General features: G+C 41.1%; 1 protein-coding gene across 2 annotated transcripts in view; it reads right to left on the reverse strand.

Annotated features, from left to right (window-relative positions):
* The window catches only part of HMGCLL1 (3-hydroxy-3-methylglutaryl-CoA lyase like 1), a 242,407-nt gene that overhangs the window by 172,491 nt on the left and 42,148 nt on the right, over window positions 1-27,768 (reverse strand). For both annotated transcript variants that reach the window (XM_056116893.1, XM_056116894.1), the window contains exons 2-3: window positions 19,685-19,765; window positions 19,344-19,451 (exon numbers count right to left, since the gene is read on the reverse strand). In XM_056116893.1, coding sequence (XP_055972868.1) covers window positions 19,344-19,451; window positions 19,685-19,765 — 189 coding nt within the window. The remainder of the gene's footprint in view (window positions 1-19,343; window positions 19,452-19,684; window positions 19,766-27,768) is intronic.

Genomic DNA, 27,768 nt, shown 5'->3' on the forward strand with positions numbered 1-27,768 from the left:
TGTGTCTGTATAAAGATTAGAAAATACTATTTTATACCTAAACAACTAAGTATAAAGCATAATTATATATCAACATAAGAATTGTCTTTTAAAAACATAGTCTACTTTAAAATAATTGTGAGACCCAGAGAACAAACAGTTGAAAAGCCTTTGACCTTACTTAGGTGAAGTCAGAAATATGATTCCCGAATTCTGCTCTGTATTACTGAATGTCATACCAGAGCTGCAACATAGAGCACCATGAGAAGGGCCAGCCAAGTGGACAAACCCTGGCGCAGTGCTAAGGAGATAGAAACCATTGTAACTAGTATGCAACTGCTGGGAACACAACATTTAATATCCTAAAGTGTTGAACCACTGATGGCTGTGATTCTGTGTGCATGAGAATCAAAATGCTGATACTTCAAATAACTTTTGTTCATTTACTCCATTGGGCATACGCAATTTCTCTAAAAAATGAAATGCATCTGTATAACTTAGGAGTACATGAACAAAATGAGTCATGTAGAAAAAAAAGATTGATAATGTCTATTTACAAACTGATGAGTAAAGCAGAAAACATGAATACCTTGCAATCAATTTCTTTAATGCCAAAATGTACCTCTATCTAGTTTTTGAACAATTTATTTTATATAAAGTTTTTCAACCAGCAGTTCATATAGATAGTTCTACAAGACAAAATTTTGAGAGAAATTTTTATTAGATAGAAAAATGGAATTTAAGGACCAGACTAATAGCACAGCGAGGAGGGAGTTTGTCTTTAATGCAACCAACCCAGGTTTGATCCCCATCATCCCATATGATCCCCCAAACACAACCAGGAGTTGTTGCTGAGTGCAGAGCTAAGAACATCGCTGGGTGTGACCCACCCTTAAAAAATGGAATTTAATATAATCAAACTACATTAGAGAGTTATCTTCTTTCATGGAAATACACTGAGAAAATATGATAAATTCAAAATAATTGGTTAAAAATATTTTATTTTAACATTTTGTTTTGCTAATATTCATAAGTCTATGAACAAAAAAATTATGTTAGTCAAACTGTAATTGATCAAATTACGTGATTAGAAAAGCAGTGCATCTGAGCATAATAAATCATTGACTAAAATCAGAGTTTTGGGCCTCATGGGAAAATAAGTCCAAGAAATATTGAATTATACTCAGTGTGAAAAATAGGGAAATATAATCATTGTAACTACTACATTACTGATCTGAATTGTAAGTTTTAATCTTGATTGGGAAATAGCAATACACCTACAACTTAAATAATATTTGGGAAATAGGTTGCTAATGAATGTTAAATAATATGTACAATGTTAGCAATTTATTTTCCCAATTTTACTGCAATGTATAACCTTAAATAAATTCAAAAGAATCCAATTCCCAGTATTCTAAGCAATGAAAATTTATTTTACTTTTCTAAATAAAATATAACTTAAAACCTCTTTAATATAAGATTTTGGACAAGGAAATAGGATTAGTGTGTTCTAAAGATCAGCCAAATCAACCCTGGGGATCAAGGGGGTGACATACGTTGCAGCTAGATCACCCTCACAGAGTCTCCTGCCCCACCTCTGTCTGTCCTCACTGGGACCCCTTGGAGAAGGGCGGGTTGAGTTTCCTTCCCCGCCCCAAGCAAAGCTTCGGCAGCCGAAGACGTCGGAAACGAGCCACAACCATGCTGAGAACACTCTACACATGTTCAGACAAGCAACACTCAGGAAGGAACTGGCAGAGGAATCCAGTTATGTGGGACCCAGGGCTGAGATCTCAAAGCCTGCTCAGATTGGAACTGAGCCTCCTCCATCCAGAACCCCCATCTTCCAGTAGGCAGGGGTCACACCCACCAGCTGCCCCCAGTGCCATGTAATCCCATCAACGGCCAAGACCCAGAGACTATAAAACCCAACTCCCGGAAATGTGGCCGCATTTGCTGTGTGCAACATCTTATTTTCTAGCTCTTACTCTGGAGAACCCAGCAGGCTACCGAAAGTATCCTGCCAGCACGGCGGAGTCTGACAAACTCCCCATGACGTATTCAATATGCCAAAAACCAGTAACAGTGATGGGTCTCATTCTCCTGACCCTGAAAGAGCCTCAAATGTGGCACTTTCTAAAATCTCAGGGCTAGGACGAAGGAGACATGACTGTTGCCTACTTGAGGAAATCTATGAACAGGATGACAGTGATACAGTGATACAGTGTGCTAAAGAAAATGGATATTCCACCAATGACTAGTCTGTATAATCTGAATCTTAATGATAAAAAAACAGGTCCACCTTTATCACAGAAAAAAGAAGTAGAATATCTAAATATACTGTGTACGTCTCTGACTAAGCTAATTATGGCTCATAGTAGGAAGGAGTGTACTAGTAGAAATAAGAATACTGCAAGTCAAGCCTTCTTTGAGTTTGGGCTGAGTGTTATTTTCTTGTCAGACCACCCTTTCCAGTGTCCCAATATATTGGGGTGAAAGGATTCTTGTACCCTTCTTTACCCAGTTGTCTTCTCCCAGGCTCATGAGACAGGCTTCCAATCATGGACCAATCATCCTGGTCCTTGTCTCTACTGTCCTGGGAGAACCATTACCGACTGGATTCCATGGGATATCAAAAGACCATGTGGCCGCCCACCTACCAGATGGTCAGACTTCTTCGTCAAGACCCTGAATAATTGGTTTGAGGCTCTTCGTGTTCCTAGAACAAACAGACGCAACTGGGCTACACTAGCACTTGACAGGGACAAATGGAGACTGCTCAAGCAAATCGATGATTAACGGGAAGTCAAGTGATCAAATGAAGTGATGCCAAAAGTAGAGAGAGAAAGTAAAAAGAACATTGTCTGCATAGAGACAGGGGGTGGGGGTGGGGGATACTGGGGACATTGCTGGTGGGAAATATGCACTGGTGGAGACATGGGTGTTCAGTCATCTGGGTTATCATGGATGAGTCTCCCTGGGCAATTTCCAGGCTGGAATTTTTGCCTTGACAGTTAACTGTGCTCACTAGCCTCATAAGCAAAATAATCTGGTGATTCTATGTTCAAAATTACCTCCCCTTGTTCCCTTCTTCCTCTGTCTCTCTTTCCCTCCCTCCCCTCTCTTTACCGTGTCCTCACCCCCCGCCCCAACACACACAGTCAACATCTATTCTAAATTTCTCCGTTTACCACACAACCACAAAAAGAGTAAAGAAAGGAAGCCAGAAAGGAATCCATAACAGAGACAACAACCGCCTGCATCTGGGTTTTGAATCTGGTCAATTTATCTGTATTATTAATAATCAATTTACTATCACACAGTAAAAGGAGGTTAAGCAAAAGTTTACAAATTCTTTCTAGCTTACATCATGCATAGACAACATACATAAGTTACACTGGTTTATAAACAACTCAGTCTTTTGTGTATATTTCTTCTCTTTTTGAGAAAAGTTTATTTCTAAATCCATGCTATCAGAACTAAGTGACCCACTGGTTCCACCAGTTAAAAAGGAGCAAATGTTTTTAAATGAATCTTTGCATATCTTACACACATCTCTCTCTCTCACACACACACACACACACACACACACACACATCTTGGGTGAGTTTTATGCCAAACACAGTAAGAACAAGTCTCACAATGGAGACGTTACTGCCCACTCGAGCAAATCGATGAACAACCGTAGGACAGTGCTACAGTGCAGATGTTTATTTTAATCACACATGTCCATGAGAAAATTTAAGCCCAAATGACTACACACAAGGTGGAAGTTAAACTCTAGCTTATTTTTTAAAAGTTATTGTATTTAGAATGAGTTAAACATCTTACTACTATGAGTCACGTCCCAAGCTTGCAATAAACCTATTTTTGTAAAGATGTTTTCTTTCTGTTATTTCTGTTCATTTCCATTGACACAAAGAGCTATCTGGACTCATTTCAAATTCTCTTTTATTATACATCACTCTGAGGAAAACTTTTCCCAGATAACTTGTAAGGAACATGTATTTTTCATTGCAGGTATTTTATCATCTCTGGTCATTTAGATTATAGGTGTGGGATCCTGTTTTACATGGCACCCTGCTACTGTAGAACTTTCTTGTAGCTGCTTTAGTTAGGAAACTTCTGCCAAACAAAACAGCAGGAGGGAAACTGTAAAAAGGGGGAAAAAAGCTTTAAAATGCTAAAAAAAGAAATAAGTGAACAAGCAGCAATCTAAGCATAAACTAGAGGGCTATTCCCATGCCCTGTGTTTTGGGGAAAGAAATGAAAGATGCAGAGAATTAGTATAACACCAATTTAAAGTCAGACTCATTGCTTTTAGAAGTAAGAATTATTTTGGACGATTACAAGTATGATTTTCTACTATAATTATTGTCAGGAGTTTCAGGCATTATTCTAAGTTACATAAATCTGATATGAAATTTTCATCAAGAATGAAAACATAAGATTTCAAAAAAGAAATTAAAGTCAAGTATTTCACAGAAATCAAGTCAGCAGTTGTGGAATAAGAAAACCCCAACTCTAAGAAAAAGTGTTCCTGTTCATGCAATTTTCATGGGATCAAAAATACAAATATACTACAGAAAATTAAACTGAAAAGAAAATAGAATATTTTTCACAGTGCTCTTTGACAAACGCTATGAACTAAGTGACCACTGTAAACTAGGAAAATGAATCTCATAATGTCTTTAATATGACATACTGCTTTTTACAACAAGGAAACTGATTTGAAGCATTTGCTTCTGACAGCAGATAGGCATTGCAATGGGTAAGGCCCTTGCCTCACCAGCTGCTGATAGGACCTTCAAGACCCAGCACTCCATCTTGTTCCTTGTACCAAGCCAGGAGTGATCCCTGAGCCCAAAGCCAGGAATCAACTCTGCCCAATGTGTCCCTCAAGCCAAAATCAGTAAATAAAGTAAAACATTTTTGTTCTGGAATTGAAATGCAATTACTTATATAAACATTAAAACCGAAATACATATTAATATTTGAAAGTTATTTGTCGATTGCCTCGAGCAGGCCCCAATAACGTCTCCTTCATCCTAGCCCTGAGATTTTTAAGAAAGTGCTATATTTCAAGGTTCTTTAGGAGATACTACCTCCACTACCCAGCCGCCGCCACACTCCAGGACACTTTCCGGACCCGTGTGGCAGCTCCGGCCGAGACTCACGCAGGACTGAAGACCCACAGAACAAGATAAGCGGAACTCTCTGAGACCTTGGACTCCAGGCTTGGCGGACCCAGGGACAGAGCTTCTCTGCTTGCTCCCACCAACCACAGGTGAGAAAAGGATTCTAATCAGGAGCCCCACCCTACCCTGCCCTGTCTGCTTCCACCAACCACCCAGGGATCGGATTGCACACAGAAGACCCATCCTACCCCTACCGGGACCAGATAAATACCCCACTGGCAGACACTTTGGACACTACCTCCACTACCCAGCCGCCGCCACACTCCAGGATGCTTTCCGGACACATCATAAGACACTAAATACCCATCTTCCAGAATTGTCGTACCATATTTGATAGAGTTCAAATATGGTAACACCTACCAGGGCGATTAGAGGTGGCCCCAAAAGCCTCTATCCCTCTCAGAAAGCCTGGCAAGCTACCGAGAGTATTCCGCCCGCATGGAAGAGCCTGGCAAGCTATCCGATGTGTATTCAATATGCCAAAACCAGTAACTACAACTGGTCTCATTCACCTGACCCTGAAGGCTTCACGAACATGGCAGCACTGAGAAGGATGAGAAAGGAGAGGCCGATAAAATCTCAAGGCCGAACGAGGCTGCCACAAAGAAGGAAGACAAAAATGATCATCTGTACTTTCAATGCACGTACACTAGCATCAGATGCATCCATCGAGGACGTGATGGTACAAGCGCAAATGATCAAGTAGGACATCATTGGTCTGACCAAGACAAGAAGGCACGAATCTCACCATGCCGTTTTCGACACTGGAGAAGAATTTTTCCTCGAAACATGCAATAAAAGAGGTGTCGGAGGCGTCAGTGTCCTTGTCAACACAAACTTGGCCATGAGCATTGATTCATTCGAATGCCTAACAACCCGAATCGGACGTTTACATTTGAATAGATGTGGTTCACTGCCGGCAGTTTCTATCTTCATTGTCTATGCACCAACATCTCATTATGATGAAAGAGAAATTGAAAAGTTCTACATGGAGCTGGAGAAGTTCTATAAAGAAGACCACACCTTCTACAAGATCATTGTGGATGATTTTAATGCCAAGATAGGACCAAGAAGATCAGCTGAAGAACTTCACATCGGGACCAATGGCCTAGAATGGTATGAACAGGGTGAGAGACTGTCTGAGTTCATCATGTCTACCAAGACCATCCATGGTAACTCACACTTCCAGAAGGCCGAATCTAAACGTTGGACATGGGAGTCTCCCGGTGGACGATTCCATATCGAAATAGACCACATCATATTCAATCGACGGTTTTGCCTGACCAATGTCGCTGTTGTCCCAAAATACCGAATGGGATTGGACCACCGTCTCCTTCATGCAAAATCCTACTTCACAGAGAGGGGAGAAAGGGCTGCAAAGTTTAAAAAGAGAACTCCCAGAACGACCACCAACTGAGAACTCTTTGGCACTATTGCAAAACATGTGAAGATGCCATTATGACAACATTGACGAGGAATATGATCAACTGGTACAGCATCTCCATGAATGTGCGAGGAACGCCGAGAGAGAGATAGCCACAAAAAAATGCCTGTCTTTGAAAACTCTTGAGCTTATTCACCAGCGTGGTTTGGCGCATGCCTCAGACAACCGCAAACTAACGTCCGAGCTCGCAAAGCAGTGCAGAGATGCGATCAAGGAAGACCTCAAAGAGAGAAGAGCAGAAGTACTGATAGATGCGGCAGAAGCCGGGAAAAGTATTCGTAACGCCCGCCTGTCCTTCGCCAACTATAAGACCAAGATGACTGCCCTCCGACGTCCTGATGGATCCATCACATCCTCCTCCAGAACGGCAATGGAGAAGATAATACATGACTTCTACTCAAATTTCTTCGATAGCCATGTTCACTTGCCAACATACCAAATTCCACAGGATGGATATGTCGTTCCCAACGTTCTCCCTTCCGAAATCCGCCACACCATTTCATCGGTAAAGAAACAAACAGCACCCGGCCCAGACAAGCTCAAACCTGAACACCTGAAGAACCTGCCGTCAGTACTCATCAATACACTGGCTCGGCTCTTCACACGCTACCTGTCTGAATGCAAGTTTCCATCCCAATGGAAAACCCGCAGGACCGTACTACTGTTCAAGAAGGGAGACATCCATGACATTGGCAACTATCGCCCTATCTGCCTGTTGTCTGTAGTCTACAAGTTGTTCACTCGAGTAACCCTGAATAGGATTGGCAGAACACTAGATGAAGGACAACCATGCGAGCAAGCCAGGTTCCACAAACTATTCAGCACCGTCAACCATATCCACACGATAACCAAGCTCATTGAGGTTTCTCAGGAATTCAAGATGCCGCTCTGTTTAACGTTCATTGATTTAAAGAAGGCCTTTGATTCTGTTGAGACAGAAGTGGTCATTGAAGCCCTAGCCAATCAGGGCATTCAAGCCCAATACATCAGGATCCTCCATGAGCTGTATTGCGGATTCACTACCAGGATCTCACCATTCTACAAAGAAGTAATCATTGTTGTCAAGAGAGGGGTTCGGCAGAGTGATACCATTTCACCGAAACTCTTCAGTGCCACCCTCGAGAACATCATGCGACGACTGGAAATGGAAGGAATGGGAGTGAAGATAGATGGTCGGCAACTACACCACCTCCGCTTTGCTGATGACACTGTTTTAATAACACCAATCATCAGCCAAGCGGCACAAATGCTGACCGACTTTGACCGTGAGTGTGGAAAGGTAGGACTACAGCTGAATCCTATGAAGACAATGTTTATGAGAAACAGCCTCGTTCCTGATGCCCCATTCGCTCTCAATGGAATGACCATCTCTGAATGCAACAGTTATGTGTACTTCGGTCAAGAAGTCAACATGACGAATGACCTGGCACCCGAGCTGCGCAGGAGGAAAAGAGCGGCTTTGAACGCCTTCAAGAACGTTGAAGAAATAGCTAAGAGGGCGAAGAACCTCTGGCTTCAGGCACATCTCTTTGATTCCACTGTTCTTCCTGCATTAACATATGCCTCAGAGACCTGGGCCCTACACAAACAGGATGAGAACGCTCTTCAGGTCTCCCAAAGAAGAATAGAAAGAGCTATGCTTGGAATATCACGTTTCACTCAAATGAGAGAAAGAATCCGGAGTTCTGACATCCGTCGACGATCAAGAATCAGGGACGCTGTCTCCTTTGCCAAGGTGTCGAAAATCAGATGGGCTGGTCACGTAATGAGATTTAAAGACGACCGTTGGACTAGAGCTGTTACTGACTGGATTCCACAGGATGTCAAAAGACCGCGTGGCCGCCCACCTACCAGATGGTCAGACTTCTTCATCAAGATCATGAACAATCGGTTTGAGGCTCTTCATGTTCCCAGAGCGAACAGATGCCATTGGGCTACACTAGCACACCACAGGGACAAATGGAGATGTTAACGGGAAGTTAAGTGATTAAGTGATTAGGAGAATGAGACCCATCATTGTTACCGGTATTTGGCATATTGGGTACGCCATGGGGAGTTTGCCAGACTCTGCCATGTGGACAGGTTACATTCGGTAGCCTGCCAGTTTGTCCAAAGTAGGAATGAGATAATAAGAAGTCATAATAAGATGTTGTGCCGGCACGCGGTTCCGGGAGATGGTTTTTATAGCCTCTGGGTCTTGGCCGTTGATGGGATTACATAGCGCCAGGGGGCCAGTTGGTGGGTGTGTCCCCCACCTACTAGAATTCGGAGGATCTGGGTGGAGGATGCTCAGCCCCGATCCGAGTATGCTTGGAGATCTCAGCCCCGGGACCCGCTTGCCTTTGTTCCTCTGCTGCTACCTTCAGGTGTGCGGAGAGTGGTCTCAGCATGGTGGTGGCTAGTCCTGGAGGTCTTCGGCTGCCAAAGTCCTGGTTGGGGCAGGGAGGAAAGCCAGGCGTGGGACCAGGAGACTGCACTGTTCTCTTCCGGGAGCTGGTTTTTATCTCCAATTCCTTCATTGTTCCATTATTTGAAAGTTACATATTTTTAATTATTTGGATTAGGCTAAATACCTAAATAAAATGTTTAAGATGCTGTTCATCAAGGAGATACCAGCTCACTTACAAGGAGTCTTGGGTAAGACTAGTCTATCAGTTGATAGGTTAAGCTAGCGCACTGCTCAGCTAGTACATGGCATGGACTCTGAATACTCACACAGAGAAACTCATGTATGGCTTTTCACCCCAAACATTCCCTATAACAGGCATCAAGTTTCCCAGAGGTTAAATACCTGGTCATAGAGCCAGGAGAAGTCACTGAGCCTTACCTCTAATCCGATCACTATGAAAAAGTGTGACTTCTCTTAAAATCTAAATATGATAAATCTTGCTTCAGCAAAACACAGAAAGGGAGGTCTGAGTTAAAGTTAGAAGTGACAGAGGTTTAGCTGCTTCTGAATATCAGGTCAAAGTTTTCAAACTTTTTCAATAGAGAAAGGAAACAGAATTCAGAACAAGAGTTTGAGATAAAATAAATTTCTGGAAGATTATCTAGAAGCAATGGATAATATATATAAGGGAGATACAAACAATATTTATGGATTTTATGTGAGGCAATCACAATACATTCTTACTGTATCAATGAGGATGAAGTACAAATTATGCTGAGGATGAATCTTTGCATTCATAACTAGATGTAATAGTCAAACCACTGAGATTTGAAACCCATAATTTCAAAGAGAACAGTTAAATTATCAGTGCAATGTAGGTTGAAAAACTTATGTCAGGGCTGGAGCGATAGCACAGCGGGCAGGCCATTTGCCTTGCACGTGGCCCACCCGGGTCCTATCCCCAGCATCCCACATGGTCCCCCAAGCAGCACTGCCAGGAGTAATTCCTGAGTGCAGGGCCAGGAGTATCCACTATGTATCACCAGGTATGACCCTAAAAGCAAAAAAATTAAAAAAAAAAAACTGTGTCTCTTATTGAAACTATTAAATTTGATGAACTGTTGGAAAAGCCAGCTGAGACATCTCAGGTTGAGCAGGGTTAGAAATACAAAGTGTCACCTTCATAAAACTGCAGAAATTAGGGGCTAGAACAATAATACAGCAATAATACATTGCTAAAGATCAACCTGGGTTCGAAATGTGGCATCCCATATTGTACCTTGGGCACACTAAGAGTGATCCCTGAGCACAGAAAGCACAGAACCAGGAGTAAGCCTGAGCTCCCCTGGGTCTCTGGAAGTGAACTGTAGAAATTGAAAAGAGTATGCAAAATGGCAGCATGGACATCTAGAATTACTAAAGACTGAATTTGAGGGGAATCTTACAATGGTACAATTCATTCATTCATTCATTCATCATCCTGTTATTCGTCGATTGCCTCGAGCAGGCCCCAGTAACGTCTCTTTCATCCTAGCCCTGAGATTATATTCAAGGCTCTTTAGGAGAATGAGACCCATCATTGTTACTGGTATTTGGCATATTTGGTACGCCACGGGGAGTTTGCCAGACTCTGCCCTGTGGGCAAGCTACATTCGATAGCCTGCAAGTTTGTCCAAAGTAGGAATGAGATGATAAAATGTCATAAAAAGATTTCCTGATAATGGTACAATATTGGGAATTATAAAAAATAAGACTTTCCTGGCCAAGGCCACTTGTGGAGCACCTGGCCAGGGGAAACCCCGCGAGACCCAGGAGCACCAGAAGTGAGAGCCAAACCCCACGCAGACACTGCACAGGTGAGGCGGCTGGTAGGATTGCTCAGCGATGGGACCTGGGACCCAGAAGGCCCCTTTCCCAGCCAAGGCCCCTGTGGAGTGCCTGGCCTGGGGAAACCTCAAGAGCCCTAGGAGCACCAGAAGTGAATGCCAAACCCTACCCAGGCACTGAAGGAACTCGCGCTCCCTGCACAGCATTTTAAACTCACAGCTCAGCATCCATTACTAACTCTGAAGGGAACATCTTGGCTATCCCAACAACATTATGCCAATAGTATACTAGCCTATTTCAATCAAAATACTCCCCCAAAAGACCAAAATAACAGTGAACACAAAGACTTGAACAATCCCAATGAAAAAGAACACATCCCCTGAAGCTACACTAGTGGCCCCACATGAGGCACAGAGGAGCACTGAAGAGGTATTATTCTTAAAGGGGTAAAAAGAGACCACTATTGACCAAGCCCATATAGAATCCTCCCTTGTAGAGATAGGTGGTCTCTGATAGTGAACTGGAGGGACCGACCCTCCATACTACCACAGCAACATGAAGAAACAGTGCAGATCCCCACCACAAGGAGAGGATGAATCAAAGAGTCCAGAAGTCTCAACAGGGGTTACCCACAAATACAATCTCTCCAATAAAGAATTCAGAGATGAAATGTTGAAGATGTTCAATGAACTTAAAGAAATGGTGAAACGAATCCAGTAAATTAAAGGAGGACATGAAAGAAATAGTGGAATGGACAGCCAAGAAAATACAGGAAGAAATGAGAGCAGAAATAAGAAAGCTACAAACAGTAGTGTCATTAATAAAGGATTTGGTAGATGAAATAAAAACTCAGGGGGTGCCCTCAATAGTAGAATGACTAGAGCCAAAGACAGAATCGGTGAGCTTGAAGATGAGCTTCAGAAAGCATACAAGAAACAGCATACAATGACCTCAAAGACCTCAAAATAGCTCTAGGGCAAGTCAGAGACCTAGGGGTTGAACTGAAGAGGAACAACATAAGAATCATTGGAGTACCAGAAGGGAGGCAACCCCAGTGAAAAAGCTACAGTTAAAGATATCATTTTTGCCGAGAAATTACCAGAACTAGAGAATGTAAGCATCCAGATCCAAAGAACCCATTGGATACCAGCTAAAAGAGACACTAATAAAAAAAACTCTAAGACATATTTTTAATCAGAATTATGGATACCACAGATAGATACACAATGCTGCAAGCAGCAAGGTCAACAAAGGAAATCACATACAAAGAAGCACCTGTTAGATTTACCATAGACTTACCAGAGGAAACCTTCTGAGCCCAAAGACAATGGTGGGATATAGTGAAAAAGCTCCATGAAATGAACTGCTCACCAAAAATACTTTATCCAGCTAAACTCTCACTCAAACTTGAAGGAACAATACACTATTTCACGGATAAACAACAACTCAGGAACTTCACAGACTCAAAACCAACCTTAAAAGAAGGACTAAAGGGGCTAGTGGAAGACAAGAGAAAAACCTACAAGCACAACAAATCTCTACAGAACGATGGCGTAAAACCCCCATGAAAAAAAATCTCTCTCAATGCCAATGGCCTAAATGCACCAATTAAGAGACACAGAGTGGGAAAATGGATTAAAAACCTCAACCCAACATTCTGCTTCCTACAAGAAACACATCTGAACAGTCAGAGTAAACACAGATTCAAAGTCAAAGGATGGAAAACAATTATTCAAGCAAACAACTCTCTCAAAAAAACCAGAGTGGCCATACTAGTATCCAATAACAGAGATTTCAGGCTGAAAAAGATTAGAAGGGACAACAAAGGCCATTTTTTTAATAATCAAGGGATATGTACAGCAGGAAGAAATCACAATCCTAAGCATATATGCACCCAAGGAGGGAGCAGCTAAATAATTAAAGCAACTACTTATAGACCTCAAGGAGGACATTGGTAGCAATGCAATAGTAGTCAGAGACTTCAACATCACCTTATCACCTCTTGATAAAGCAACCAGACTAAAACTCAGCAAGGAAGTACTGACATTGAATGAAGAAGTGGAAGAGAGAGGCATAATAGGAGTATACAGAGTCTTTCATCCCCCCAAAATCGAATACACATTCTTTTCCAGTACACATGGAACATTCTCCAGGGTAGACCATGTGCTGGGCCACAAAACATAGCTCAATAGAATCAGAAGAATATAAATAATAGAAATAGAATAGAAAAGAATAGAAATCATTTCAACTTTTTTAGACCATGATGCACTGATGATAGAAGTTAATCACACACAGAAAGAGAATAAAATCAAACACCTGAAAATTAAACAACTCAATATTGAACAATGAGTTTATCATATGGGAAATCAAGGAAGAAATCAAAATATACCCAAAACAAATGAGAATGAAGACATGAGCTACCAGATCTTGTGGGACACAGCTAAAGCAGTGTTGAGGGGAAAATTTATAGCTCTACAAGCATTTCTCAGGAAGGAAGAAAGGGCCCACATAAATAACCTGACTTCACAGCTCAAGATCTTAGAAAAAGTCCAACAAAAGGAGCCCAAACCAGGAAGGAGGAAGGAAATAATAAAACTTAGAGCAGAAATTAATGACATGGAAACCCTAAAAACTATCCAAAAAAATCAATGAAATCAAGAGCTGATTCTTTGAGAAAATAAACAAGATTGATAAACCACTAGCAAGACTCACGAAGAAAGAGAGAGAGTGTGCCCTAATAAACTGAATCAGAAGTGAAAATGGGGATATCACAACATAAACCAAAAAAATTCAAAAGATCATCAGAGACTACTTTGAAAGCCTATACAACACGAAAAAAGAGAACCTAGAAGAAATGGATAAATTCCTGGACTATTATAACCTCCCAAGGATGATCCAAGAAAATCTGGAACACCTGAATGGGCCTATCACCATCAAGGAAATTGAAACAGTAATTAAAAATCTTCCCAAAAACAAAAACCCAGTCCATATGGATTCACTAGTGTATTCTTCCAAACATTTAACGAGGACCTGTTGCCAGTCCTTTTCAAGCTTTTTTAGGAAATCAAAGAAACAAAAACTCTCCCAAACAGTTTCTATGAGGCACATATCACCCTAATACCAAAATCAAACAGAAACACCACCAAAAAAGAAAATTACAGGCTGATATTCCTGATGAACATGGATGCGAAGATCCACAACAAAATATTAGCAAATAGAATCCAGCAATTCTTCAAGATGATCATATACCACAACCAAGTGGGATTCATCCTGGGGATGCAAGAATGGTTTAACATTCCCAAGTCAATCAACATAATCCATCAAATCAATAAAAGAAAAGACAAGAACCATATAATCACATCAATAGATGCAGAGAAAGCATTTGACAAGATCCAGTGTGTAAACTCACACAAAGAAGCACACACACAGCAGTGGTGGCTCTATCTCTCCCGCCGCCCGCGTTTGGTAGTCTCACCCTTCTCCCACCTCCGGGAGGTCCATGGCGATGGTCAGGAGGAGGAAGGAACGAGGGCCAGGCTGGTTGGTAACAGTTTATTCTGAACCTTTCTTCATCTCTATCTCTGCTCCCTGCTTCTTCCTCCCCCATGCTACTTCATTCTCCTTCTCCATTCCCCTTCATCCTCCTTCTCTGGAGTCTAGGTTCTGATTCCTCTCCTTCTTCCTTCTGAACTCTGCTTCTTCCTTCTCCCCACTTCTCCACCCCTCTGCACTCAGCCCACTCCTACAGTACAGTTAAATCCCAAAGCATGAGGGGTTGGGGTAATCATTACATATAGGTGTGGTCACAATCAATAGGGGTAGAAGTCTTAGCCTTGGGGAAGGCCGCTCCTAGGACAGATCCTTTCTCAGCAGGAGGACTCACCCTAGAGCAGAATCCCATGGGTGTGCCTCTCTTCTTCTTGTCCGACAAGCATATAAGCATATATAATATAAATCATTTTGTATGGATACAGTAAGAAATATCTTAAACTTATAGAATTGCTCTCCTAGGGCCATCTCGATCTCAGACTACGGTGCTCAGGCCAGATAGTCTTTCCCACCCCTAGCAGGATCCTAGTCTCGTCGTTACCTTTGGATCATGACAGCATTTGTCTATGATCAAACTCTTAACTTATAGTTAAGAATCGTGGCACTTTGGCCTGGCCCATTTCACTGCAGGGTAGCTCACCGCTTGCCCTGGGTCCATTCAGTCCCTCGTCGGGACCCTGATTTTGGGGTGTTAGGAACTAAGGGCAACTGAGGCTTAAGTCGAGAAAGCAGATGCCCGGGAGTGAATAATATTCAAAGCCAATCAAATCCTAAGTTACAAAGCATAATGTTAACGGTCTTCCTGTATCTATACAAAAAGGATATTACTTTAAGGTAAACTGTTCATAAGGCATAAGTCGAGGAGAAAGGCAATATTTCACTCATACATATAAAATCATAGATTTCTGGGAAACTGATCTTACAAATTAACAGAGTCTGATTAAGGGGAAAGCTGATTATCTGGGTGGGAAGGAGAGCATAGGGAAGACTGTTTACAGATAAACACAATGGAGTGGAAGTGCCTCAGGAGCACTGTGATGGGTGTAACCAGATTGATGGGTGTAAACAGATAAACCTAAGCGTCTTGTGGAAGAAGGACAAAGCAATATCACCCTACAATCCAGCACCCATTTATGATGAAAATTATCACCAAAATGAGAATTGAAGGAACTTTTATCAATATAGTCAAATCATGTACCACAAGCCTACAGCAAGCATTATCCTCAATGGGGAAAAAACGAAGAGCCTTCCCTCTTAGTTCAGGGACAAGACAAGGATGCTCACTCTCACCACCACTATTCAATATAGTGCTGGAAGTACTTGCCATAGCAGTTAGGCAAGAAAAAACATTAAGGGCTTCCAAATAGAAAAGGAAGAAATCAAATATTTGCAGATGATATGATACTACCCTAAAGCCTCTACTAAGAAACTCCTAAAAACAGGTAAAGGTAAAGGTAAAGGCCCTCCCGTTAATCGTCGATTTGCTCGAGCGGGCCCAGTAACGTCTCCATTGGAGACTTTGTTGTTACTGTGTCTGGCATATCGAATACTCTCGGTAGCTTGCCGGGCTCTCTGAGAGGGGCGGAGGAATCGAACTCGGGTCGGCCATGTTGGCCGCTTGTAAGGCGAACGCCCTACCGCTGTGCTATCGCTCCAGCTCCCTAAACAGTAAACTTGTATAAGTTGCAGGCTATACCCAAAAGTCCATGGCTTTCCTATACACAAATAACGAGAGATAAGACAGTGATATGAAAAAAAGCAATCCCATTCACAATCATGCCTCACAAAAATCAAGTACCTCAGAATCAGCTTAACTAAGGAGGTAAAGGACCTGTACAAAGAAAACTATAAAACTCTACTTCAAGAAATAAAGGAGGACATGAGGAAATGGAAACACATCCCCTGCTCATGGATTGGGAAAAAATTTGCATTGTCAAAATGGCAATCCTCTCCAAAGCATTATACAGATTCAATGTGATTCCTAAAAGGATACCCATGACAGTCTTCAAAGAAATTGATCAAACTCATATGAAAAAAAAAAAGAACCAACGAATAGCTAAAGCAGTTCTCGGGGAAAAAATCATGGGGGACATTGGTACATCTACACAATGGAGTACTATGTAGCTGTTAGAAAGGATGAAGTCTGAAATTTACATACAAGTGGTACAACATGGAAAGTATCATGCTAAGCGAAATGAGTCAGAAGGAGAGGGGCAGACATAAAAATATTGCATTCATCTGGCGAACATAAAGTAACAAAATAGGATACTAACACCCAAGGGTAGCCGAGATAAGTACCGGGAGGTTTACCCCATGGCTTGGACACCAGCCGCACATTCTAGGGGTAAAGGCAGCTCAGATAGAGAAGGGAGCACCTAATAAAGGGTGTTGGGAAGATCCGCCCAGGATGAGAGATGCATGCTGAAAGTAGACTATAGACCAAACATGATTGCCACCCAATGTCTCTTCTGCAGACCACAACACCCAAAAGGAGAGAGAGAACAAAAGGGAATGCCCTGCCACAGAGGCAGGGTGAGATGGGGGGATGAGGGGTGGGAGGGATATTGGAATTAGTGATGGTGGAGAATGGGCACTGGTGGAGGGATGGGTACTCGATCACTGTATAACTGAAACCCAAGCACAAAAATTTGTAAGTCTACAACTGTACATCATGGTGTTTCACTAATAAATTTTTTTTAAAAATCATGAAGGGCATCACCTTCCCCAAATTCAAATTGTAGTACAAAGCGGTAATAATTAAAAAGGCATGGTATTGTAACAAAAACAGACCTGAAGAACAGTGGAATAGGGTTGAACATCCTTACACATACCCCCAAATATATGAGCATATAACCTTTGATAAGGGAGCAAGAGATGCAAAGTGGAGCAGGGAAAGTCTCTTTAACAAATGGTGCTGGAAAAACTGAACAGCTCCATGTCAAAAAAAGTGGGCTCAGACCTCTACCTAATATCATGCACAAAAGACAGACCAAAATGGATTAAAGACCTCAAAATCTATAAGGTACATTGAAGAAAAGGTCAGAAAAACCCTCTATGACTTTGAAGCTAAACATATATTCAAGGATGAAGTGCCATTGACCAAAAAAACTGGAAACAGAGATAAACTAACTGGTTTATCTTTAACTAAGATAGTATCTTTAGCTAAGAAGTTTCTGTACCTCAAAAGAAAGTGACCAGTATACAGAGACAGTCTACAGAATGGGAAAGGATATACACCTTCCATTAAGGGATTTTTTTCAATGACATACAAGGCTTCTAGTTGAACTTTGCAAGAAGGAAACATCCAATCCCATCAGAAAATGGGGCAATGAAATGAACAGAAACTTTCTCAAAGAAGCAATCAAATAGCTAAAAGACACATGAAAATATGCTCTTCGTCACTAATCATCAGGGAGATGCTGATCAAAACAACAATGAGATATCACCTCACACCACAGAGACTGGCCCACATCCAAAAGAACAAAAACAACCAGTGTTGGCATGGATGTGACGAGAAAGGGACTCTCCTTCACTGCTGGTGGGAATGCCTACTGGTCCAGCCTTTTTGGAGAACAATATGGACATTTCTCAAAAAACTAGAAATCGAGCTCCTATTTGACCCAACAATACCACTTCTGGGAACATATCCTGGAGATTCAAAAAATTAAAGTAAAAATGACATCTGCACTTTTATGTTTATTGCAGCACTATTTACAATAGCTGGAAAAAAACCCGAGTGCCCAAGAAGAGAAGACTAGTTAAAGAAACTTTGGTATAGCTACACTGTGGAGTACTATACAGCTGTTAGAAAAAAATGAAGTCATGATATTTGCATATAAGTGGATAAAAATGGAGTATCATACTAAGTGAAATGAGTCAGAAAGAGAGGGACAGACATAAAAGGACTGCACTCATTTGTGGAATATAAAGTAACAGAATAGGAGACTAACACCTAAGGACAGCTAAAATAAGGGTCAAGAGGACTGCCCCACAACTTGATAGCCTATCTTTTGCACGGAGGGAAAAGGTAGCTGGGACGGAGAGAGGAGCATGAATAAATGATGGTTGGAGGAATTGCTCGTGATAGCAGATGCATGTTGAAAGTAGACTATGGACCAAACATTATGGCCGCTTTTTACCTGTATTGCAAACCACAACACCCATAAGGACAGAGAGAGAGTAAGAGGGATTGTGCCTACCGCAGAGGCAGAAGTTGGAAGGAGTGGGGTGGGGGAGGGATACTGGGAACTTCGGGGGTGAGGAATGGGCACTGGTGGAGTGATGGATACTTGAACTTTGTTTGACTGAAACACAATCATGAAAGTCTGCAAGTTTGTAAATGTATCTCACAATGATTGATTAAAATTAAAATAAATTAAAATAAATAAATAAGAGCATAAATGAAACCCCCTAGAATGGTATAAGAAAACAATCAGGATCTGGATACACAACTCTTTTAGTAGACATAAGCTCTAAAAACTGCAAATGATTATTTCTCACTTTTCAATGAGGCATTACCTAAAGTAGACACAGGAGATTCATCAGCACTTACTCCTAACAACAAAATAGTTAAGACACTTGGATATGTGCTGATCATTCATAAAAACTTATAAAACAATAAATAGAAAGCAGAGACACCCCCTCTCCATAACACAACACAACACACACACACACACACACATACACTGTGACTTAAGAATGTTTTCCTTCACCCTTATAGTGAAACAATACTCAAGTTGGTTGTGTCTAAAGCCCCAAGTAACTTTCTAGGACTTGATCAATAAGAAACATTTCATCAAAGGATTCTTTGTTTTCTTAAGAATTCCACGTATCAACTAATATTTGCAAGAAAAGAGCAAAATCAGTAATGATATCAACTTGATAGCAATGCATATTTGTGCACAAAATCTTGGTAAGGTTGAATTAAGGATCTAGTTATAAATGAGGATGTACATACCTGTGGTACCCATCTGGACGAGACAAAGCTGGTCACTTCGATCACAGACAATCCAGTCTGGGAAAGCCGGTTTATAAATTCAATTTTTACATCTGTAGGAACTATAACCTATTAAAACATTGAAACTTTAAGTACTGTATTATATGTAAGGAAATACTAACGCAAAAACATAAAGCTATTTCCTAACTAAAAGGAAATCAAATTTAACATTAATAAATTTATGTAACAATTGAGACCAGAGATAATCATGTTACACATGAGCTTCATTTAAGTTTTAACTCTTAGTATAACATTTAGGCTTTTTATTTGAGATAAATTGTATAAAATTAATGTTAAAATACCTTTTCATTCTGTAGTCCATCCCTAGGTCCGACTTCTACTATTTTAACATACTCCGGGAGTCCAGATAACTGGAATGCTTGCTGTAATAGAAAACAAAACAAAATAACAAGGAAAAGAAAATCACGTCTTTAGATCACCACATATGTTTATATAAAATAATACTTATATTCTATCAAGTTCTACTTCCAGAACATTACAATGATAAGAAATATTGTCATAACACCTAAGTACCAAGTTTATTTTAAAATTACCCTATTTTCCTATTTAACATTCAGTATTGGTATGACTAAAATTCAAACTTATCCAGAAAAAAATACATCTGGGGTAATTAATTCAAGGTCTCATTATAAACTTAATGTTTATAATCGTTACAAAACAGATCTTGGCATTAAAAGATTTTAGCACCTACAATTCCGATATATCCCCTTACAGATTCTGAGGCTTTAGTAGAGTGGATTGGTTTTTCTAGCATGTTTCCAGAAGATGACGACTAAGGATAAAGGCATGCTATTTACTTCTTCTTTGTGTCACACAGCACAACCTGAAGTTCAAAGCTTCCAACGTGACTTGACATTCGAGAGAGGACAGTTTAGCTTCAATCCAGCCCAGAACTCTATTTTATTTTTTTCCCCAAATCCAGGATGGCAGAGGATCTGGATGCTGCCATCTCTGTCCTTATACTAAGGACTATTAAATATGATATTTAGGACGTGTTTAAAATGGGAAAATTATAGTCTTTCTAAACTTCCTATTGCATTTTAAATTAGAAGTATGTTATTAATAAATATAAAATTCTGTCACAGAATGAATACAGGCTTTACACTCCTCCAATTCCAATTCAAATCCCTGGCACCTTATATTGTCCCAGGAGCACTGGAAGGATCATTTTCATGCAAAGAGCCACAAGTACCCTCCATGCATCTCTGATTGTGGCCAATGCCCCACCCCCACCCCCAATAAATAAATAAAATTAAAAGTAGACTATGCCTTTTCAGACTCAACGAACATGATCTTCTGGTATCTGTGCTAAGTGTAGATACATTATAATAAGTTCTTTTAAAAAAAGGAAAAAATACTTAATGAAACTGGATAAACAGGATCTATCCTACAAAGCTCTGTCTCACTTCTTTTTTATTTTCTTTCATCAGGGCCATGAATTAGGGCTGACCAAACTGGATTGTTTCTGTCCTAGTAACAAATACTCCTTAGTCTATACTGGTTAAAAATAAATTCTTGGCATATATTGGTGAAGTGGCTCTTTCGGAAGCACAGTCCAAGTTGTTTCTATGACACAAATATTCTTCTTGGCTGTTTCTAGAATTCAAAGCAGTTATTTGATTTTATTAGCATTCTTGTTTAACTAACTCAGTAAAAGAAACCATATGGCCACTGTTACAATGTTTACATACACTTCTCTAAAAGGTCGGTGAAATCAAGTGATTCATTAAGCAAAACACACACACAAACACACACACATGCACACACAAGAAGAAAAAGAATTCTCACTTCCACATCTTCTGAGTACATTATGATTCATATGGCTAACATAGGACACTGGGTGGAGATCAGAAATATGGCTGTGCTTGGACTAATGCTGAGTTTGCGATCGCAATCATGAAATAGGGTCTCACAAAGGGTCCACTTACAAATCTTGACTAGGCAATAAAATATAGATGCCATGAAGGTGAAGTAAATAAAAGAAGTTCATTCTTGCTACCTTCGAATCAAAGACTGCAGAAATAAAAACAAAACCCCAAATGCCATAAACAGACTTGTTTCTTTATGACTTGTGTGTCTTTGTGTGTATCGAAATTTCAATTTTAACAGCAACTAGCTTGAAGCTGAGTGAACAGCCTATCTCTTTCTTAAACACCAATGTTTAAAAGTAAGAAAACAAACAAACAGACAGATAGGACTAAATTCAAATTTAAAATATTTACACAACTGAAGAAAGACCATCAAAGAAAGATAACCTACAAATTAGAAGATCTTTGTACAGCCTACGTTGAACAAGGATTTGCTAACAAAAATATAAATGACTTACTCAAGTTCACAATAACATAAAACAAATAACAAAATAGTTAAAAGAAGAGAGTGGATACTACTACAAAGAATACCGACAGATACCTCACACACTTACAAGAAATTGCTCAGCACCATGCCAGATGATCTCACTTCTCTGTGAAACAGAGGACAGCAGGACATCAAAGGGTAAATTGATAAAAAAATTATTTAAAGATGAGTATCAGTATTTGACCTAGAATACCCTGGTTCCTAGATTATAGAACTGAGAAGGAAAGAAATGAGGAGGGGGTAAGAAGAGTCAAAGGGGGGAAGGGACAGAAGGCACAGGCGGGACGGCTGGCATGGAGGTCTGGCTCATGGGCAGAATGAACCACAGAACCAAAAGAACCGAAATGATGTGATCCAAACCATAACAACCGAACTTTAAAACGAGTCTGTCAAAGCAGCAGGCTGAGGATTGGGAGGTAAACTGGGACATTAGTGGCAGGAAGTTGCCACTGGTGACAGGATATTAGTATTCCTGAAACTCAAGTATGAATAACTTCGTAATCACCATGCCTCAAAAAAATGAATAAAATTGTAATATTCATTATCACTTAGGACTGTGGAATTATAGCCTAAAGCTACAATGAAATACTACCTCACGCCTATGAGAATAGTCTGTAATAAAAAGACTAGAAACACCTGTTAATGAGGAACATGGATAAAGGGAATGTGTACAATGTTGATGGGAAGGTTAACTAGCACAGCCACCATGAAATTAGATATGCAGATTCCTTAAAAATCTAAACACAGGGGCCGGAGCAATAGCACAGCGGGTAGGACGTTTGCCTTGCACGTGGCCGACCCCGGTTTGATCCCCAGTATCCCATATGGTCCCCTGAGCACTGCCAGGTGTAATTTCTGAGTGCAAAACCGGAAGTAAACCCTGAGCATTGCTGGGTGTGAGCCAAAAAGGAAAAAATAATCCAAACACAGAAATACAATTCACCAATATCATGATCCCGCAAAACCACTTCTAGGTCTTTAGCTCAACGTATGAAAATGTTGCTGCAGCAAAGATGTATGGTCGAAGTGACATCTGCACTTGTTTGTTCATTGCGGCACTCTTTACAATAGCCAGAATCTAGAAAAAACCTGAGTGCCTGAGAACAGATGACTGGCTAAAGAAACTTTGGTACATCTACACAATGGAGTACTATGTAGCTGTTAGAAAAGATGAAGTCATGAATTTTACATGTAAGTGGTACCACATGGAAAGTATCATGCTAAGCGAAATGAGTCAGAAAGAGACGGACAGACATAGGAAGATTGCATTCATCTGGGGGACATAAAGTAACAAAATAGGAGATTAATACCCAAGAATAGCCATGATAAGCACCAGGAGGATTACTCCATGGCTTAGAGGACAGCTGTGCACTCTAGGGAAAAGGGCAGCTCAGCTAGAGAAGGGAGCACCAAATAAAGGGTGTTTGGAGGATCCTCCCAGGAGGGGAAATGCATGCTGAAAGTAGACTATAGACCAAACATGATTGCCACTCAATGCCTGTTTTGCAGACCACAACACCCAAAAGGAGAGAGAGAACAAAAGGAAATGCCCTGCCACAGAGGCAGGGGGTGATGGGGGGGATGGATGTGGGAGGGATACTGGGATTCATGGTGGTGGAAAATGGGCACTGGTGGAGGGATGGGCATTTGATCATTGTATAATCGAAATCCAAGCACAAAAATTTGTAAATCTAAAAAAAAGAAAGAAAATATTGCTGCAGAAGGATAATTGCATCTCAATGTTTACAGAAGCATTATTTATATGGATTCAGAGTTAGGATTCACCTAACTGCAGGTGGATGCATTTCTACAGCAGGATACTGCTCTTCTCCTTAAAAAGATAAAACTGCTTTTTGCAACAACCTGGATTAAATTTGATATGTTAAGAGAAGTAACTCACAAAGTTAAAGACAAGTACTAAATATTTCTCTTCTATGTGGACTATAAATAATCATGCAAACAAACTGGCAAAATAAAACTAAAATTTACCTGTTTGCTATATATGAAAATAGAGTGGTTATGGGAAGGGCGAAGGTTAAGGGGAAGGGATGGAGTGGGAGAAACAGGTGGACATGATCGTCTTGAACCTGTCATGGCCCGAGAGCTTTGGTGGTAGAGATAGTGAAGCTTTTATACATATAGAAGTATCAGGCCGTACTCCTGAACTTTCATAATACTATAAGGCAATGGTAAGTTGATAAGTTATTTAAAGATAAGTATCATTATTTGACCAAATATCAGTAATTGACAAAAAAATTATAAATAGTGTTTTAAAGAAACATGCTAAGTACAATATTTCAACTATACAATATTTCATCTACGGCAAAGACTTTTCACTAACACCATCTTTCTTCTTTGTGGACATGGGACTGGCATTAAGATTTATGTGTTGAGAGCTGAAAAGACAGCACACAACAAAGGAACTTGTGCTGCATGGGGCAAACCCAGATTCAGTTCCCAGCACCATATATGGTCTCCTGAGCACCACTCAGAAGAATCAAGAGAAACTTCTAAGCACAAATCCAGGAATAAACCCTGACCACCAGCAGGTCTGACTCACCCACCCCAAAGAAACCATATTTGGACAAGTTCTTGTGCATTATATATACAACTTTTAGGCTTGGCCCATAAAATAATTCCATGTACCCTTCTCCATGCTCTCTTCCCTTTAGCTGGGTCAAAATGGATAATAATGGCAAATACTGGAAATTAACAAAGACACATATACAAAGATACCCAAGGGGACAACACCTGCATCACCATCGGGGAAGGAATATCATGGCAGTAAGAAGTAATTGTGACGCTGGAGACATAATATAAGAGGTAAGGTTCCTGCTTTGGTGTAGCTAACCCAAGATTGATCTCCCAACATACATACGGTACCCTAAGCACTGTCTGGAGTGATCATGAGCACAGAACCAGGAGTAAGCCCAGAGCAAAGGAGGCAGTGGAATAGGAAGAGGAGGAGAAGGAGAATCAGAAGCCACAGCGTTATTTTGTACTTTATGTGGACAATACATGTCATTATTTAGACCATCGGGATTAGAGGCAGCTTTTTTAAGAAACTATAATTTGTGAAGAATGGAAAACACATTTTCAATGGCAGACGTGTCAAAGAGGGTGTTGACCACCATGGAACAGCCAGTAGAGACACCACAACAGCTTCAGTTCTACTGAGCAACCACGTTCTTTCAGTTCTGGCTGTAGAACAGCCACATGTTCCACACCAACAACTTACTTTGTGGAAGCTAACGCACTGTTCAAGCAGGCTCGGGCCTCAGTGGAAGCACGTGACAAGAGACTCACAGGGCCCATAGCTGAGCTTCAGGCAGCAGAGCGGGAAGCAAAGGGAAAGTGAGATTTTTGTATATGTAAAACTGCAGAAGTACTGGCAGCAGGTCCATCGCCTTCTTGAACAGACCGTTTCCATTTGATAGTAGGGCATTTTAAGATTTCCATTCCTTGTTAGTGGGTGAGACCTTATTGATCTCTCAAAAACGTTAGAGCGGCCAAAGTTCTGAAAGTCTATGAATCAGGCATCTATTTGGACAATTTAGGCATCTAATTTCACTACGAGGGCATTAGGAAAGCTAAAAGCTAATTTTCAAAAGCTGTCTGGTAGCAACAACAGGGCAGTGAGTTGTCCTCAAGTACTGTTTCCTCTAAGTAAGGCATGAGTGCCTAGCCTAAGCTCCCATTTGCAAAATCACCACTTGCTGAGAATTATGGTTTCGAAGGGATATCAGAATGTGGGAAATTGTATCAAGGGAAGGAACCACAAACGTGTGTGTGTAGTCCACTATGTGTTACTGTGATTGAAATGCCCATGGCATGCAGAGGCCAGGAACTAACGACCATTTACCATCAGTTGTTTTTGCCTACTTCCAGCTAAGGGAGCAACGATATAGCATGAGTTGTATCCAATGGTCCTACCCACACAGCCAATTTTATTCTCCTTCCTCAGTATGAGCTAGGTCTAAATCCCCCAGATGGATGCACCAAATGGTCTCTTCCCCCCAGGAATGAGAAGGATGCTGAATTTGATGCCTTTATTTTTCATAGTCATAAAAGTCTCTGTCATCTTCAAATTTCCCAGCATACCCAGAATTATTTAAATATAACAATATGCATCTTTTTTCCTTAAAACAAGGGAAGAAACAAAGCTAGGAAATATCTATGGGAAAACATGGGAAGATATGATCGCTGGATCAGCAAGAAGGGCACAATTATATTGAATTTTAAGCAAAGTAACCGCTTCTCACTAGCCCATTCAAGTGAACTTGAATGTTTAGTGTCCAAAGAAAGCCACAAATCATAGGGCGTACAAATCATTTCTAATATCATCTTTTTTAACCATGATAAAACTTGGCTGTGGTGAGCACAGCATCATTGGTTTCCACCAAGATTAAAAAAAAAAGTTTTGATCTAGCCCACATGGCAGAGCCTGGCAAGCTACCCGTGATGTATTCAATATGCCAAACACAGGAACAACAAAGTCTCCAATGGAGACGTTACTGGGCCCGCTCGAGCAAATTGATGAACAACGGGAGGACAGTATCAGATCCTGCAACTAAGCAGCAGTACAGTGAGTAGGGAGTAGGGCATCTTCATAGCATGGGGTTAATCCAGATTCTATTCCCAGCATCGCATATGGCCCGCTGAGTTCCACCAATAGTAATTTCAGAGTACAAAGGCAGGAGTATCCCCTTGAGCAGAGCCAGGTGTGGCCCAAAACAGCAAATATACATATTTGCTATTATATTATAATTATAGCAATTATAATTTTTGCTAATTATAGCAAGACAAATGGTAAAGAGAGACAAGCTACTTAAAGCATCAAGAAGAAAAACTTCAAATGCAAGGAAAATAACATGATCATAGCATATGATTGTGGAAAGAACAATGATTAGGAAAATAACATAATCATGTTACTTTATATATATGCTATGATATACATGGGACTCCACTGTTTTCACTTGAGACGCCTCAGAGAGGGGCAGGCGAGAGTCCTCCCCACCCCAAGGGACTCAGCCCTGGCAGCTGACCTCCACTAGTCAACCACCACCATGCTCCAGGCCGCTTTCCAAAACATTATAAGACACTTCCTACCCATTTTTCATGGTTATCACACCATATCACACCGGACGAGACCAGTGCAGTCTCCTGCCCCTGTGCCTGGCTGTTCCTCGCCGGGGTCCCTTGGAGGGAAGCGGGTTGAGCTTTCCTCCCCGCCCCGACCAGGGCTCTGGCAGCAGAAGACCTCCAGGACCAGCCACCACCATGCCCAGACCACTCTCCGCACACATGAAGGTACTGGCAGAGGGACAAAGCCACGCGGGTTCTGGGGCCGAGATCTCCAAGCCTACTCAGATTGGAGTTGAGCATCCTCCACCCAGATCCTCCAAATTCCAGTAGGCGGGGGTCACACCCACCACCTGGCCCCCTGGCGCCGTGTAATCCCATCAGCGGCCAAGACTCAGAGACTATAAAATCCAGCTCCCAGAACCGCGCGACATCTTATCAGGACATCTTTTTATGACATCTTATTATCTCATTCCTACTTTGCACAAACTTGCAGGCTATCGAATGTAGCCTGCCCACATGGCAGAGTCTGGCAAACTCCCCGTGGCGTACCAAATATGCCAAATACCAGTAACAATGATGGGTCTCATTCTCCTAAAGAGCCTTGAATATAATCTCAGGGCTGAAAGAGACGTTACTGGGGCCTGCTCGAGGCAATCGACAAATAACAGGATGATGAATGAATGAATGAATGAATCACACCATATTTGATGGGGTTCAGACAGTAGGCAACAAATCATAGAGAGAAATATATAAATATATGCCTCTTGGTGAGCCTGGCAAGCTACCGAGAGTATCCCACAAGCACGGGCAGAGCCTGGCAAGCTCCCCATGACGTATTGGATATGCCAAAACCAGTAATGACAACAGGTCTCATTCCCCTGACCCAAAAAGAGCCTCTAATCATTGGGAAAAGACGAGTAAGAAG

Source organism: Sorex fumeus, unplaced genomic scaffold (assembly GCF_029834395.1).
Source record: "Sorex fumeus unplaced genomic scaffold, SorFum_2.1 ptg000033l, whole genome shotgun sequence".
Classification (NCBI taxonomy): Eukaryota; Metazoa; Chordata; class Mammalia; order Eulipotyphla; family Soricidae; genus Sorex; species Sorex fumeus.